Below are 16,514 nucleotides of genomic sequence, written 5' to 3' on the forward strand. Positions count from 1 at the left end.
TAATTTCATACAAAAGATCTTCACTTGGGTGTTATATAAATGAGTATGGTGAACATAACAGGTTTGTGGGTAGGAATGGAGAGAAATGCAGGGCTTCCTGATTTCTGTGTTCCTCTAAGTTAGCAGTGGCAATAGTATGTCATTTTATAGCTGTGACTGGTTTGGTTTTGTTTTTTTTCCAGAACCCCACTAATGCTTGCAGTGGCATATGGGCACATTGATGCTGTTTCTTTATTACTTGAAAAAGAAGCATCTGTAGATGCAGCTGATCTCCTGGGATGCACAGCTTTACATCGAGGGGTGACTTAATTTTTATGGTTCTTAATTATTTGTTTTACTGTGACTACAACTCACTTAAAAATACAGGGATATTGAATGTAGGGAATACTGTAAATGATTGGAAACACTACCAAGCACAGTCAACAAGGTAAAAATCAGGACAGATCTGCTGTCAGTAATGCTCTGCTTTTGACTTTGTTTCAAGTGCGCTTTAATCAATTAGCTAAAATACTGGTTAGACCATTTTTTTTCGTGGCTCTAGACACTTTACAATAGCAATCATTATTCTTATAACTGAGCACCTTTTGAATTCTGAAAATAATTTCTTTAAAAGAACTGCCCAGCAGTTATTTCCATTTTTCTTGGGGAGGATGGTGTAAATAAGTAAGCCTTAAGTTTTTTCTAGAGGCAGTGAAACTTGAAGCAGATAGAATCTTTTCTAGGAGTCAGCAATGTGAAGTTGATGGAAGAGCTGATATTTATACAGAACTCTATGATAACTGCAGTGAGCAGTTCAGCTCAGGAGTCCAGCAGAAGTCCGTAATAAAAGCTATGGCATAAAAATTCTGCTCTGTATTGATAGCAATACATGAACATGCCCAAGATACCAAAGCTAACCTATGTACAATGCAGAGGTCACTGACAGTAGCTGGCCAGCTGTTAAAGCAGCTTTTCATATTTCAGATTACATTCTTGATCCTTTTTTTCCTCAGTTCTCTCACATTCATGCATGGTTTTGAGAAGCCAGACTCTGTTTCCTTAGTCTTAAACTCCTCCTTGCTTTGTGCCTCACTTAGTGGAGTCTCTTCCACAGACTAGCAATCAATGCCTTTGAAAGACAGCACTAAATACATTTCAGTGTATCAGTTATCATAGGTACTCATGGGAGCAAAGGAGCTTTCATCTCTGCCTTCTGAATCCCATCCAGGCCATTTCATGTTCACAGGCATCAATCATATTCCATATTTCCTATGCAAGAATCTGTATTATGTCAACCTCTTTACTCATTTCTTTGTTATCAGATTATGACTGGACATGAAGAGTGTGTTCAGATGCTGTTAGAGAAAGAAGTATCTATTTTATGTAAAGACACCAGAGGCAGAACACCTCTGCACTTTGCAGCAGCTCGGGGTCATGCCACTTGGCTGAGTGAATTACTGCAGATAGCACTTTCAGAGGAAGACTGCAGTTTGAAAGATAATCAAGGTTATACACCACTGCACTGGGCTTGTTACAATGGTAAGTTTCTCCCTGTGGACTTTTGCCAAGTTCAAATGTGGCTTCAGTTTTAGGGAAACATGATAACAAAGCAGCGTAACACTTTGAGAAGCTTGAAATGAAGAGGCAAATTATCTCCCCTCTACTTGCTCTCTGTAGTTAGCATTTGCTATGTTCACCCTTCAGTTCAGAAGCCAGGGAAATTCCAGCAATACCTCCCAGTGGCTTTGCAGCTCATTTGCTCCCAGTCACAGGAGGCCAGGGTGAAACTCTGGTTTTACTGACATCAGTGATGAAATTTTCATCAATTTCACTGGGGCCAGGAGTGCTCCTTTGAGGTGTCACCTTCTTATTTATTGATGCAAGAGATCATGTGAATAGATGGATGTTCTGAACTGAACTGATTATTCTAAACTGGATAATCTGAACTTGTTGGTTAATATAAGGATAAAAGTTCCTAATATCATCATGTAAGACCATCTTTGGAGATCTGTAAGGCAATATACATAATATCACATAAAAAAGAGCCTTTTTTTCCTTTCCTTTTTTTCAGTAAGTGCTAATATTAGGCTGGATCTATCTTGCTGCTGACATTAAAAAAAAATCTGTTTATAATTTCATAACTTAAGAGCTTATATACACATTGTGTTCAAATTTGAATTTAGCGTTACATTCTAATCTGTATAAGCCTAATATGAATTAAGTTAATTACTTGCTTTGTGCAACACTGTGAAATGTCTGCTCTCTTATAGGTCATGAAAACTGCATAGAGGTACTATTGGAACAAAAATTTTTCCGCACATTCTATGGTAATAGCTTCTCTCCATTGCACTGTGCTGTGTAAGTAGAAATCTCCAGTAAAAATGCTTTAGGATAGGTCTGGAAAAAGTAGCAGTATGAAAAGAAAGCACCTTCTTTTTTTTTCTTTTTTTTTAGATTATTTGCATGAGCAAATAATTTGAAAGCTGATCATAAAATTGTGCTTATACTTCTGCTGAAAAGGTGGCAGAATAAAGAGTGTTTTTGCATAAATTTCATACATGTAGGCTATTTAATGAAACTCTGACTTGTAATTAAATAGCTGCATTTCTGCTCCCTTTCTAGTTTCTTTTCCCTTGCTTGCAACTACAGACCTATGCCTTTTCTTCACACAGGCTGGAACTTCATAGCTCTTCTATTCTTAGGCCATGACCTGGGCTATAGGTAGGGCCTTGGTCCATGTAAGTATGAGCTTTTGAGGTTCCTTTGAAACCCAATGGCTGAAAGTTAAGAAATTTGTCAGAATCAAGATGATTTTTTTTAGCAATAGGAACAAAGCATTAATGAAGGAAGGATTTGAAACAACGATCTATGTCATGCTAGAATGGTGTTCTGTGCAGGCCATAATTTTCCAAGACATCCTCAGCTGAGTGTTTTCCAGACAGATTTTCTTCATGATCTTTTTTCCTTCTGAGATAACCTCTATCTTGAAGGTTTGATACTTCTTACCCAGGTCCTAGCCAAAGGGATTGGTGGGTTGTAGAGGCAGACTCTGTATCCAAAGTTCTCATATTACTTATGAACAACAAAAAGGTGGTCGCTATTATGAGTTATTCGTCTTCTTCCATGCGTGTGTTTTATACATACTCTTTATTCAAATAAAGCAGTATGTTTTCATATGGGAAGGATTCTAGTAGAGAAAAATCGTAACTTTTCATAACATAATTGCAAATGCATTTTTTTTAAAATGCAAGATTACTTTAGTTTGTAGGACCTAACATGCTTATTAAAACATGTAAGCCATCAGAAGAGTAAGGAATTAAGCACTGAAAAATCAAATGCCAACCTTCCTAATTTCTGCCAACAATTAGAATGACTGTATTCTATTCTATGTTCTATTAGAAGAATGAATGTCTTCCAGAAGTAATGATAGGGGTTCCTATTGTGTAGGCTTCCCTTCTACAGTTCACATCACTGGAAAGTAGAAAGGTAATTCGTCATGTATCAAACTTTGAAATTATAAAAACCCCAATATATTAGAGAAATAAAAGCATATATAAAGCACTGTTCTTACTCTGCTTAAATTAAAATAATTTGTGGCTGAAACATAGTATATGAAATCTGAATTTCTAGTGATGGCTTTGAAGATTTTTTTTTTCAATATTTATATTCTTTTAAACTAGTGTGCAATTCTCAAACCCATTAAAAATGCGTGCAATTTAAAAATGCGTGCAATTTAAAAATGCTTGCAAATTTAAAATGAAAACAGCTGCTAATCCAGTGTGTGTGTGTATTAGCTATACTATATGTCCAGTACTGTTACTAAACACTGTTCATTTTCATAATGAAATGAGACAAATTAACAATAACCAGGAAGAGTATTAATTGAGTACATCCATCAAGGAAAATTATTAAATGTGTGAGTTGGAAGAGATGTGGGCTTCACTACCTAAAACATTAGAATAAAGCTTTCTATATGTAGGTATCTACAACTGAGTGCTTTCCAGATCCAGGTGCGTTTGACATTTAAGCTAAAGGATTTTAAAGTATTAAGGTTTTAATCCTAGATTTGTGCTCCACTCTCAATTACCTTTGTGCATAGTGAATTGCAGGATCAGATTTGCTTTAGAGACTGAAATTCATAGGATCAGATGCAGTTTGGTTAAATGGAGAGATGATGAATAATAAGAAATGTGACTGAAAGCATTATGGCAAAGGTATGTTAGGATAACTTATAAACAAACAATAAGAAATATTAATGGGAAGTGAACTAAATTAATATTGGAAAGTGGGAAAAGATGTAGACTTTTTACCTTTTTGAAAATGTCTTGTCTTTGGCAGAATCAATGATCACGAAAACTGTGCATCACTGCTCATCGGAGCCATCGATGCCAGCATTGTCAATTGCAAAGATGACAAAGGAAGGTAATAGTTTCTTAAACAAATTGCATTTCATCTTCATGAATCCATCTAGTATTTTTCATAATTCTTTCTGAACCTCTGGAACTAATCATTATCTGATACAGTTGAGCTAAGCCTTGTCATGCTGACTCTTTCAGACAGCAATTTACACTGCAATACTTAAATGGTGGCTCACTTGAAGCAAGGATACTATGAAGTATTCAGTTTCATAGTGCATATGAAAAGAAACACAAAAGAAACAGTATTTTGCTTTTTTAGAACAGCTATGACTATAGGCTGTTTCCCTGAACCAGTTTTTTTGTTAAATATTTAAACACGTTTATCTTTGCTAAATGGAGTGATACTGTGTACGCTTAGAAAAGTATTTCATTAAAAGCTTTAATGTTATGTTAGCATTCTCAGGGCACACAACTCAAAACATCTATGCAGCAAAATAATACTGATAAAGCAAGAGATATGCATTCAGCCAGATCCTTAATTTGTCACATCAGTAATCTCCTCACTATGTGTGTGTGTATATATATTTAATTAAAATTGCTGGAATTCTAAAAATTGAATACTCATTGTTTCTATTAATTAAAACAAATTCAAGACCTTCAGTAGTGGTGATTACTTACTCCTGTAAGGGTAAGACCACCTCACCCTTACTGATAAGCAAAACCTGAAGTAACACTATGACACAACTGGGTTGTGTACCAACTATCTTTCATCTCTATTAGTCACACTTCAGACCCAAAATGCCATAGGGAGACAGCGAACGAATTCTAGCGTCTCAGTCTTGTGGAAACTGATGACATTCAGAGTGGATAGAATTCCTTCCGCCTTTTGTAGTAATGCTGTTATTGTAGCTTGTTGCAGTATCTTTGACTATAACTTAAAATACTTTAGGTTTTTTTAATATTGGATCTGTTCTTTTCTGATAGTTCTTCCCATCTTAAGCTTGTTAAAAAAATAAAATCAGATTAATAAGAATGAGGGATTGTACTGCTTTTCATATTACACAGTATGCTCCATGAAAATAAATATGCTGCTAATATGAGATTCTCCACAGTATCATATCTACCTTATGCTTCCCTTTTTTTAAAGTTTATATTGCACCAGGACAGAGACTGTAAATATTATTTAACTTATTTCAGATGCTGCTACTATAACGTTCCCGTGGTGATAACTCACAGTTTTGCAGGAAAAAAAAAATTAAAAATGTCTTACACTTTCAGGTTCTTGGGAAGGTAAGTAAACAGGAACATTGTCATTCTTTAGCAACAGCTGTGGTGGTGTTACTTTCCCTACAGAACACCCCTTCACGCAGCAGCCTTCGCAGATCACGTGGAGTGCCTCCAGCTCCTCCTGAGTCACAGCGCACAAGTGAATGCTGCGGATCACGCAGGGAAAACACCTCTCATGATGGCAGCTCAAAATGGTCACGTAGGTGCTGTAGGTAAGTACATCCTTGCCTCTGTTCACCTTGAAGGGTGAGTGCTACTGCAGTTACTATCCCAAATAAGTAGTTGGGTTTTTTCCTGTAAAAACTAAGGAAGAAAAATAAATTGTGTGGATGACTGTAAGAAGCTACCTTTACATCTGTAAAAAATGCTTTTTCTTCTCAGTCATCATTCCTCAGCAGTCTTGGTGAACATTTGCAATAATAAACTTGACTCTTATTTCCTCCTAAAAGCACACTGTAAAGAACATGAGGGGAGTGGTAATTCTATTCTCCTGTTTACTTCCTTGATTTTATGAAGCAGTAAAACTGCACATGTGAAAAAGATTGTGTAACCTTTTTTCCGCTCTATTATAGGAAGTCCTGTTCTTAAAATGGCAGCTATCAGCAGCTGCTTTTCCAGGCTGGACTATATACTAGAGACATACAGATTAGGGTCATATTGGTTTAACAGAATTCCCTTTTCTCTAGCTTCAACAGCACAGACTGCACCCTAAATTCTTTATATCCACTTAGTCCTCTCAAAGCAGGATCCACAGTTGTTCTCAGGAGAAAGTGATTCAGGCAGAACTTGCTGATCTGCAAATGAGGAAGTTTATAAATAAATTAACGTGAATGTATGTTTGACAGTTGGGGCACAGCAAATGAGCTATTAGCTCTGCCTTTGCTTGCTAATTAACTGCACAAAATTGTCTCTTCTAATTCATTATTTTCACTTTGTGTTCATAAAGGTTACATCACATAAAGGCTTAATTGATTAGCATGTACACATACGTATACTGAAATAGTAAATTTTTTTCCTCTGTATTTACATGTTCATCTGCCCATTGGGTTTGTTCATTGATTTCTATTCTATACCTCAGACTTCTTGGTGAACATTGCCAAGGCTGACCTGACATTAAAAGATAAGGAGTTGAATACATCTTTGCACTTGGCTAGCAGTAAAGTAAGTTGAAGACATCTGTATGCTTCTGTTCTCTTCACAGTCTGTATGTATGTGTGTGTGTGTGTTTACACTCCTAAAAATTCTTCTGCAATGGAAATGTGATGATCAAACTTGTGGTGAGGAAGGGAGCATTGTTCCAAGTTTTTTCTCAAATCTGTTTCAAGGTTTAGAAAACTGAGAAATACAGATGCCTCTTACGACAGCTGAAACACAAGGAAGGGAAACTAAGAGAAATAATGGAAAATCCTTCAAGATTTTACCAAATAATCTCACTGTAAAATAGCTTAACATAGGTTCAGGAAAAAAAAAAGGTATTTATTATTTTTTCTTATTCTCCAATTTCTGTGGAAGGAACCCAAAATTTTCCCTTACGCTCTGTAGCAGTAAAACCAGAGGCATTCATTAGATTGGTGGTGGTGTCTTTTCCCACACTTTCTTCCTCCTAATTCCAGTTGCTACTGGTGTTTCTGCAAGAAAAAATGCCCATGGGATTCCCTCTCCTGGGTCTTTTCTTTTGCTCCTATCCACAGATTGGATTCTAGTGTGATAATATTACTCCAGTTTCTGCAGACACATGAGCCTTGCTGAATTCTCAAGGTCCTTCAGGCAGCTGTTCACCTGCCAAGGCTGTAGGCTCCACACCTGTCTCCACACCTGTGACTCACTGTTCTGAAACAGTATCAGAAATAAGGCCCAGATCTGTATTATTTCTGAAGTTTCATTGTTAGAGCTGTCACACTGAAGGGATTTTGTAGTAGCTTATTAATAATACAGAAAAGCATTTGAAGACCCAGAAAGTATAGTATTCATTTCTGAGATTAAACCATCTCTTCCTATGTTACTGTGTAGTTCTAATAAATAATCCATTGAATGCTCTCTCAAGAGAAATGGTAGTCTTCTCTGAAAGCCAAGGAGGTGAATTCATATATAATGATGGAGGGTTGAAAGACAGGTGAATGTCTAAATTTCTAAATGTGGTAAAGCATCCTAGCAGTGGCAGTTCGTAAATGGTATTTTAAGGCTCCTACAGTTCACCTACTACAGATCCTTATAAACTGAGTAGCATGTTTTGTATTTCAAATTGAGGTATTAAATTTCACTTTTATATGTAACATTTCTTTTGCCTCAATTTCAAACTCCTCAGCAAATTAACACTATATTTTTTTTTCCCAACTTACAGGGTCATGAAAAATGTGCCTTGTTAATACTTGACAAGATACAAGAACAGAGCCTTATCAATGCAAAAAATAATGCATTGCAGACGTAAGTATAGCCTGATCCTCTCAAGTTCAGTTGACTTACCAGAAGATTCCTATTTAGCATTTCATATTCATGTCTCACATTTTTTCATAGAATAGAAAAGTTCATTTCTGATTTTTTTTTGAGTGCTTGCCCTTGAAAAGACCAGATTTATATTGCATTTTCACTTTCAATTTTGATTCTTTTGATGCCAATTTTATAGATGGTCTGGTGGAAAAATTATATGAGGTCATTTATTTGAAGACTATATCAAAATGTCTATTAATGATGTGAATGTGTAAGTACACATCTGGCATTTCCTAGCTTTTTGAGCTTCACCTTAAATCTAAATAATTCATCTACCCTTAAGGTGGTACATTTTATTTTCAGAGGCATTTTTTAGGTGATATTTTTTGTGCAACTCCTGTCCATACCATACATTATCTGCAGAGTTAGAACCATTGATATTCTTACTCCAGCTGCAACTGTTTGACTGGTATGCTACAGTAGAATATTCAATCACGAGTTCAGGTGGCAGATCATCTAGTGCTTGTGGAAGAATTTGTTCCATCTTAGCCCTTTTCCCCCCTTCCAATATGAAATTGTTTTTCGTGTCCCACTAGCTGTCCCCAAACAGGAGCCCTGTGTGTTGGCCCAGGAGAGGAGCAAACCAGTGGTTGTTTTTAATTTCCAGCTGCTCTGCAGTAACAGAGATTAGCAAAGGAGTATTCAAGGATAAGAAGGCAATACATTGATTTTCAACAGTCTGTAGTAGCCAGAATTAGGGGTGGAACAAAGGCATTTCTTCAGTCTAAGATTCATTTTTCCTTTTAAATGTCAATTATGTGGTGCAAACAGTGGAAAAATGGGAGCTTTTTAAAGAAGGCCTTTAGACTGGAAAGTATTAAGCAATCTTTGTGTATGTAAAGGTAATTTTATTTGTCTTGCACATATGTTTTATAGATGTGAAACATGATTATTTTAAAGGCTGTAATATAATTTAACGTCAACAGTATAATTATAATGATCCAAAGAATGAAAACATTCTCTTTCAGATGCTGGGTGTGCTTTAAGCATTACCTAACTTTTTTTAGAAAGTCTATTTTAAACTGAACTTCAATTTAGTTCTTATGTTATCGTAGACCTCTCCACATTGCTGCACGAAACGGCTTAAAGATGGTGGTTGAAGAGTTGCTAGCCAAAGGGGCATGTGTCCTAGCAGTAGATGAAAATGGTAAGTAAACAATACACTTTGACAATCTTCAGTAGGACCCAACAGGTAATTTTACAGCAGACTGAAGCAATAGACTTAAAAGCTGATGATAGACATCATTGATGCTTTTATCCTTCCAAGAACAGACAATGAGCTGTGTGAGTACCTATTAAAAAAAAAAAAAAGACACTATTTATTTTTCTTTAATATAAAAATGTATTCTAAACATCACAGCGGTCCCTTTTACTGTTCATTTTGCATGTACTGTCAACAGCTAGTCTTTTTTAATGCTTGAGTGCAGTGGTAACTTGAATTTCCTAAACATGCAAGTGGCACCGGATAATTCTGACGCCTTGCAGAAGAATTAAGGATTATGCATTCAATCAGCGCATGTTTTAATGGGTAGGAAGAAAACCATCACCATACGTTTGATTGTGTCCTAGTTCATTCTGAGATCAAAGCTTGTGCTTACCAATTGTCTGACCTAATCCAAGATGCAAGTAAATTACTGTTGCCTCATAAAATATATCATTAGTTAATAAATCTGATAATTCTGTTTCAGATCTCAATGAAGTCCTTCCCTAAACATTATAAAGCCCATAGAGGGCTGTGCTTCTATAATTAATGTTTTCAAAAATGTCTTCCTGAAATAAGCTGGTCTTTCTTACAATACTGACTTCATGGCATTAATGTAACAATTCGGTACCTCCATCTTCCCATATCTGTAAAGTAACAGTAATAATACTCACCCATCATTGCAAGACATTTGCGGTCTATGGATGAAAAGAACCGAGTGGTGAGTATTTGCTATTAACCAAATGCTACCTAGGTATACTTACATGCATGAGTTCCACTGAAGTCATCTGGCCCTAACCTCATTTTAGAGATATGGGACAGAAAAATGAACCAGACTAGCTTCTAACCACAGTTCTCATCATTACAATTGTACAAACTGAGCCAGCTAATTTGCATGTATGTAAAAAATGAAAATTAAGTTTAAATTTTATACACACTTAATTTTTCTAGGAACAACTGCTTACGCAGAGAGAAAATTAAGTACAATCTTGGTATAAGTACATCTCTAAAGAATGTTGACACTTGGAACTCAGTGGAAGAGGAAATTCCATTTAGGGTATGCATTCACCGCTGACAGTCAGTGCTTAAATGTGGGTAGTTTGCTGCAAAGCTGTCCTCACATTTGTCCACCAAATTCTGCCACCACACCACACTGCTGGCGTTCTTGGCTTACTTGAGGCAGTAGGATCTCAGTAGTGGTCATTGCCTCAGATTACTGTTTGCTGCAGCACTTAAGATTTAGCCATCTGCAAAAGAATTTGTTTGCTCTTAGCATAAAGGAGGATTTGTTGGAAGGTGCTGGAGTACTACACAGCAGCCTGCAAAATGTATAGATAGCAAGTGTAATCAGCATACTGGTTTCCAAGATTTGCATACATGAAGAGCTGCTTTAGGGGCAGCGCTTGGACAGGACCCAAGTTAAACTGCAGTGAAGACAAACTTTTAACAGCTCCCCAGTTCTTTGTTTCACTGACATCTGTATAATATTAACTTTGTATTTAAAGTGTATGCCATGCCTTCTGAATACAGTCATTATTCTTCTAACATAATGTAAATTTGAGTAACTATACATCCACGTAGTCATACCTGCTATACATGTACCATGTGCACTGGTCTAATTCTTTTCTCTTATAATTTAATTCCTAAATAAACTGCTTTCTGAGTTGAGTAGATACTCAACTGATCAGCTTTAAAATCGTTTGCTTGTTACTTCAAAATATTTTTAAACTAATATCTTTTATGTTTTAATGAAAGTCATTGTTCTCAGAATGAGCCTTGTTCATACGCACAGAAACTGAAGCCAGTTTCTGTCCCTGTTGCTGTACTCCCCATGTTCTGTATTCATCATACTGTCTGTGCTGTAGAACTGTGTTTAGCAAGTGCTTTTATTCATATTGTGAAGTCTGTTTGCTGCCTGATTTTAAGAAAAAATAGTGCTTGTTGTGGTCACAGTGGTTTAAATGCTCCATAAAGTGTGTATTTTCCCAGCATGTCTAATTTAAAATAAGTAACATACCCCTGTTGCCTGGCATGATTGTAACTGAACATACATCTCCTGCTTATGACATCATCTAGAGATGTATATGAGGAATGCTCAGTGCCATTCTCAGTACCCTTAGTACTAACCATTGCCTTGTCTGCATTTGTGCCCAGGTCATACGCCAGCCCTGGCTTGCGCTCCTAACAAAGACGTGGCTGACTGCCTGGCACTCATTTTGGCTACCATGATGCCTTTTTCTCCCTCCAATTCAATGACGGCTTTCAACTTCGTTTGTTTTAAAAAAGACAATTTGGGCAGGACACATCTCTGCGATGGCTCCAGTATGGGTAGCATTAACTCTCACAATAAGCCCTTGAGTAATAACATGGGAACAGAGGATGGGTACAATGAAAATGATTCGGATTCTGAAACATTTTGACTTTTCGGTATTCAAAACCTTTTTGTCATTATTATTTCATTTCAGCTTTATTTTTGTCTTTTTAAACAGCTTAAATCCCACGGCTATATTCTTAACTATTGTTCTTGACAAGTAGGTATTGAAAGATTTTTAGTGTTGATGAGAACCAATCCTTTAAATAACAAAGTTAGAGGGATTTACCGGAACATACTCCCATTAGTGTTCTGCAGCTTTTCAGCTTCCTGATGTTTTCTTTAGGCCCTAAGTGCCCCTGTGGAAAGTCTCTACCTCTTTAAGTAGAAAAAGAGAAAATGCCTTTTTTCTTTTTGACAGCACAAATAAACAGGGAACTGTTTGTAAAAAGTTCTTACATGTTTTAGCTGTACCTTTAGTACACAAACATACTTCCAGTGTAGCCTTCATAGATTCGAGCATCCCCCCTCTCCTGTGTTTGTCTGTTTCCTGCTTCCAGGGGCTCTGTTAATTAGATAATTTTTTTTACACAAACCAAAGGTAAAGTTGTAAATCTTAAAACTGCCTGTATTACTTTTCTACAGGAAATGAAACCTTTTACATTCTGCATGTACTAAGCACTTAAACGTACAGAAGGCACTTTTTACAGTTCTTAGTTGCAGCACACAATTAGAAAAATATAGTTATTAACTCTTTTATTAACTCTTAAGGCCAAATTCTACTTGTCTCACCATATTTTCCCATGGACATTAGTGGAACCACTTGTGTAAAATGAAAATCACTTGGCTCTTATTTTTTTTCAATTCAGCACAAACATGTACGGTTTATTTGCACTACAGAATTAGGGTCGTTAGATGTTTCTGTCACCTGAGCCATTAACCATGAATCTAGTAACAGGAAAAAAAAAAAAAAAAGGGAAAAAAAAAATCAGGTGTAGACAAAGGTTTATGTAAAAGTTTATAATGACTTGCCAACTTAACTGGATTTTTTTCCTTTTCTATGCTTAAATAACTTATTTTTACTGTAAACAGTATCAAATTTTAAAATACTTTTGCTAGCGTTTGGAGTAACAGAGCAAAGGTAAAGCAATGAAAGCATAACACCAAAAGTTGAAATACCAAACACCAGAAAACATAGCAGTGTACCGTGCAGGGGATCGGAGATACATGCTAAAAAAGCCTATTGTCACCAGCTTTTAAAGCAATGTCAACTTTGTGAATATGTTTACTCCTTCTGCCAAAGTTTCTAGGTCAAATGGACCACGACCCTCGACTGCAACAGATGTACAAAAGGAAGAATGAGACTTTGTAAACAAACAAAAAATTAAACAAAAAGGTATCATGAACTAACCAGCTGTACCAAGAGGACCAAAATGCTTCAGTAATTAAATGGAAGACTTTGCTACATTTATTTTTTCTTCAAATGTGAGTGACATAATGAAGTAGTTTTTCTAAACCATAAAAATAGAAACTTTTGAGGTATTGAGTAGTCTTGAGTGAATTTTACATTTTATGATGCAGGTTTCAAGTTGACATTTGTAACTGATGATGTGTTGATCACAGTTTTTTTTTTTCTCCAGACTAAAGAATATGTTCATATACTTTTAATGTAAATGTGTTTATATTTATTTGAAATGAAACAAATGCCCAGGAAAAATAACTATGGCTTGCTCTCCTAGTTAGCATTTGTGCATACTGTTTGGCATGATGCGAAATGAAATGTGAATCTAGGCAAGGCTGATGACCTGAGTAGAAAAAGGAAGGGCTGATGCACTTCGGGAGAGTGCCCATCTTGTATGGAATGCAAAGATTAAGTCCACAGGCTATATTGGTAAAAAGCAGAAAGCAAAACACCTTCCCTCATTTAAGAGCACAAGAAAAGGATTCAGCCCCTTGCTAGACAAGTGAGAGAACACTGTACAGCTACAGTAAAGAGGGGAAAAGATAGTGTAGCATGGAGTCAAGGTGCTAAGGTTCCTGTGATTCTCGCTCAGGCTGTCTGCAGGCCTCCATCTGTGCTGGGAGGATGAGGTGAGCTTCCTTAGTGCACACTTTCAGCAGGGTAAATGAAAAGTAAGGAATTTTATTTTAGTTGCAGTTTTTAGCCATGTTCCACTGAATTGTTAAAAATCTATTGGCAGATTCCAGTTCTTTAATTAGGAAAAATGTTTATATATTAAGTTTATTTTGCCTTGCTAAAATTAAATCTTGTTTCCTTGAACATTAGGTAAAATTAAATACTGCTTCCTTGAATGTTAACAAATTTCCAAAGTTTACAACAAAAAATCACTAGGGACAGTGTCTCTAAAGGAGAACATATCTTTTCCCTCAACTCTATATTTTCTGCAGTAGAATGACAGAGCACCTGAAACTCTGGTTTTCTCCTCAGAAATAGCACAGAATAACATTTTTATGATTGTTTTTTTCTCAACATTTTTGCTTTTAAAAGTTGCAAAATAGCAATAACCACCTTACTTTAAGCACTGAAAATAAGAGGAGAGATCAGTTGTTAAAGTTTTCAGTGGTGTCTGTTCAGAAATGAATAGAATCCCAAATTTTGGGGTTTTTTTTATGTGGAATGATGGCATTGAAAACAAATAAACGGGAAATGGCTGCCACTTGTCTAACAGCAGGATCAGCCTTTTCATCTTACTTTAACTTTTCATCTAACTTTAAGAGATGTAGGTAGGGTCCTTGGCAGGATTAGTTATAAGTCTCACCCAGAAATACAGAAAGTTACGCTATCCTACATGAAGTCGCTTTGTTAGGAGAAAACCAGTCCTCTTTACAAAGAGGATGTTGTATTATTTTAAGCAGCCATTTAAAAAAATCCAGTATTTTTACTTGCTGCCATACAGAGTTACTGAAAGTATTTCTGTGTATTTGCAATACCTCGTAACTCTGATAATTGTGTAGTGCAACAACTGCTGCCTCTTAATGATGTATACAACATTAGAGAAGCATAGGTGATTACCAAATTGTTTTGATCCTTCTAGGAACCAAATCTAAACTTTACTGATTAAACTTTTCTGTAAACTAACAATGATGTAAGTATGCAATATTCCAAAAATCATAGAAACATATGATTTGTTAGCATCTTAAGGGCATTGCAAAAGTTATGTTTTGAGTATGCTGTATTTAGGAGGAAAACTGTCATGAGCAAGACACATGGAAGTACTCAGTATTGGCCTATCCCACATCTCATGTGAGTTACCAGAATCCCTTTTTTTGTATGCTAGTACATTAATCTGTAATATATCACATGTAGAAATAAATTTGTAACTTAGGGCAGGTATATAAGCATGGGAATAATTTTACTCTTGTAAATAATGACCTTGCCTTTCTGTGGACTTTTTACAAGAGTAGAGTTAATCGTATGTAATTGTTGCACTTAACCCTGGATCCTGCAATTTACAGTATGTGGATGACTTCTATGTCTGCACCAAGCAGAGGGTATTCGGGGAGGGGCAGCCGTCTGCCCAGGTGTATTAGCAGGATCGTTTCATCCTGTATTTTAACCATAGCTGCAGATAGAATCCATAGCAGGATGGGGTCCCAAGTCTCTCATAAATACTGAGTTACAACCTCCGGACTGCCTGAAATTGCTGTGAAATAGCTCAGGGGATTTCTGTTCATCGCTACTAAAGGGCACCATAATGTGTTTGGTACTTTTATGCAGTAAAAGACTGCCAGATTATTGAATTAGAACAAACACATGAAATGAATTGTTTATCCATTGTACTGTTGAGAAACTTGGTTATGTATCTTGAGGATGATTTAAAAAAAAAATTTGTGATTTTTATTCTTAGTCATGTAAGAAATATTAGAGTGCCTTTTTATATTTGTGTATTATGGAAATGTTTTGTGAAACTTGTTTTTTTTTTTTTTTTTCATTTGAGTGTTATAAAAGCAATATATTACCAGTAAATTTTCATTTCAGACCTTCTTTGAATGTATAAAGTGTTTCTTCTTTTCATATGTTCTACCTGCATTGAAATGAAAATTAATATGCTAAATTTCTATAGGAATAATGTATAATTTTTGCAGTGCTGAAAATGCTTTCTTATTACACAAAAAGTAAACCTTAGGTCAGTGTTATAGGAAAGGGCGTTTTAAACTAGTGACAATCTGAGTGTGTGTATAAAATGTAATTTTATGCGTTTCTTATGCAGTGATCTACATATTAAAGCCAATATCTTATGTTTTGTAGGTTTTGTCTTATATTTTATGCTTTAGCATGTGCAATATATCTTTACAAACCATGGTGATACGAATCTGGTGCCAGTGTTATATTTTGCATAACATTTGTAATAAACAATATAAAATATTGTTTGATGGTTTCAGTGGGGTTTTGTCGGTATTGTTTGCTTTTGTAAATTGAAGTTTAAGGACTTGGGTAAATGTCACATACAAAATGAGGAAAAAGACTTACTTCAGTGAATGACTTGGAATTCAATCTGAATCTTCTCAAGCACAGTTTAGTAACTTTTTCAACTACTGAATGCTGTATTAATGTAATGAAGAACCCTAACTGTAAACTACTATTGCAATGCATTCAGATGGTTATTTTTACAAATAAAAATGGTACAAATACTGTTGGAAAACTGAGTAAATTTTGTTTCTTTTAAAGGAGGGGGAAAGGCTTAAGTATTTAGCAGTGAAGATTAAAATGCAACTGTATGTATTTCTACTTCATACTTCCCTCAGATGTAACTACCCCTTGTCTTAGTAAGTTGATGTATTGCTTCCTCTGTAGACTGGGGAAAAAAAAACCCAACAAAAACGAACAGTCACATTTTTTGTCAGATATTAAATATTGTTTTCACTGATG

The 16,514-nt window shown here is 35.8% G+C and overlaps 1 protein-coding gene across 10 annotated transcripts in view; it reads left to right on the forward strand.

Moving 5' to 3' along the window:
• ANKRD44 (ankyrin repeat domain 44) overlaps window positions 1-16,287 on the forward strand; it is a 143,943-nt gene extending 127,656 nt beyond the window's left edge. For 6 of the 10 annotated variants that reach the window (XM_069781831.1, XM_069781833.1, XM_069781832.1 and 3 more), the window contains 9 exons: window positions 183-300; window positions 1,302-1,518; window positions 2,250-2,337; window positions 4,318-4,401; window positions 5,691-5,836; window positions 6,703-6,785; window positions 7,966-8,048; window positions 9,167-9,258; window positions 11,467-16,287. In XM_069781831.1, coding sequence (XP_069637932.1) covers window positions 183-300; window positions 1,302-1,518; window positions 2,250-2,337; window positions 4,318-4,401; window positions 5,691-5,836; window positions 6,703-6,785; window positions 7,966-8,048; window positions 9,167-9,258; window positions 11,467-11,732 — 1,177 coding nt within the window. In that variant the 3' untranslated portion in view covers window positions 11,733-16,287. Of the gene's footprint in view, window positions 1-182; window positions 301-1,301; window positions 1,519-2,249; window positions 2,338-4,317; window positions 4,402-5,690; window positions 5,837-6,702; window positions 6,786-7,965; window positions 8,049-9,166; window positions 9,259-9,567 lie in introns of all 10 variants that reach the window. The other 4 variants (XM_069781837.1, XM_069781840.1, XM_069781839.1 and 1 more) reach the window with 3 other exon arrangements.
• Window positions 16,288-16,514: the final 227 nt, after the last annotated feature.

This window comes from Haliaeetus albicilla, chromosome 4, assembly GCF_947461875.1.
Source record: "Haliaeetus albicilla chromosome 4, bHalAlb1.1, whole genome shotgun sequence".
Classification (NCBI taxonomy): Eukaryota; Metazoa; Chordata; class Aves; order Accipitriformes; family Accipitridae; genus Haliaeetus; species Haliaeetus albicilla.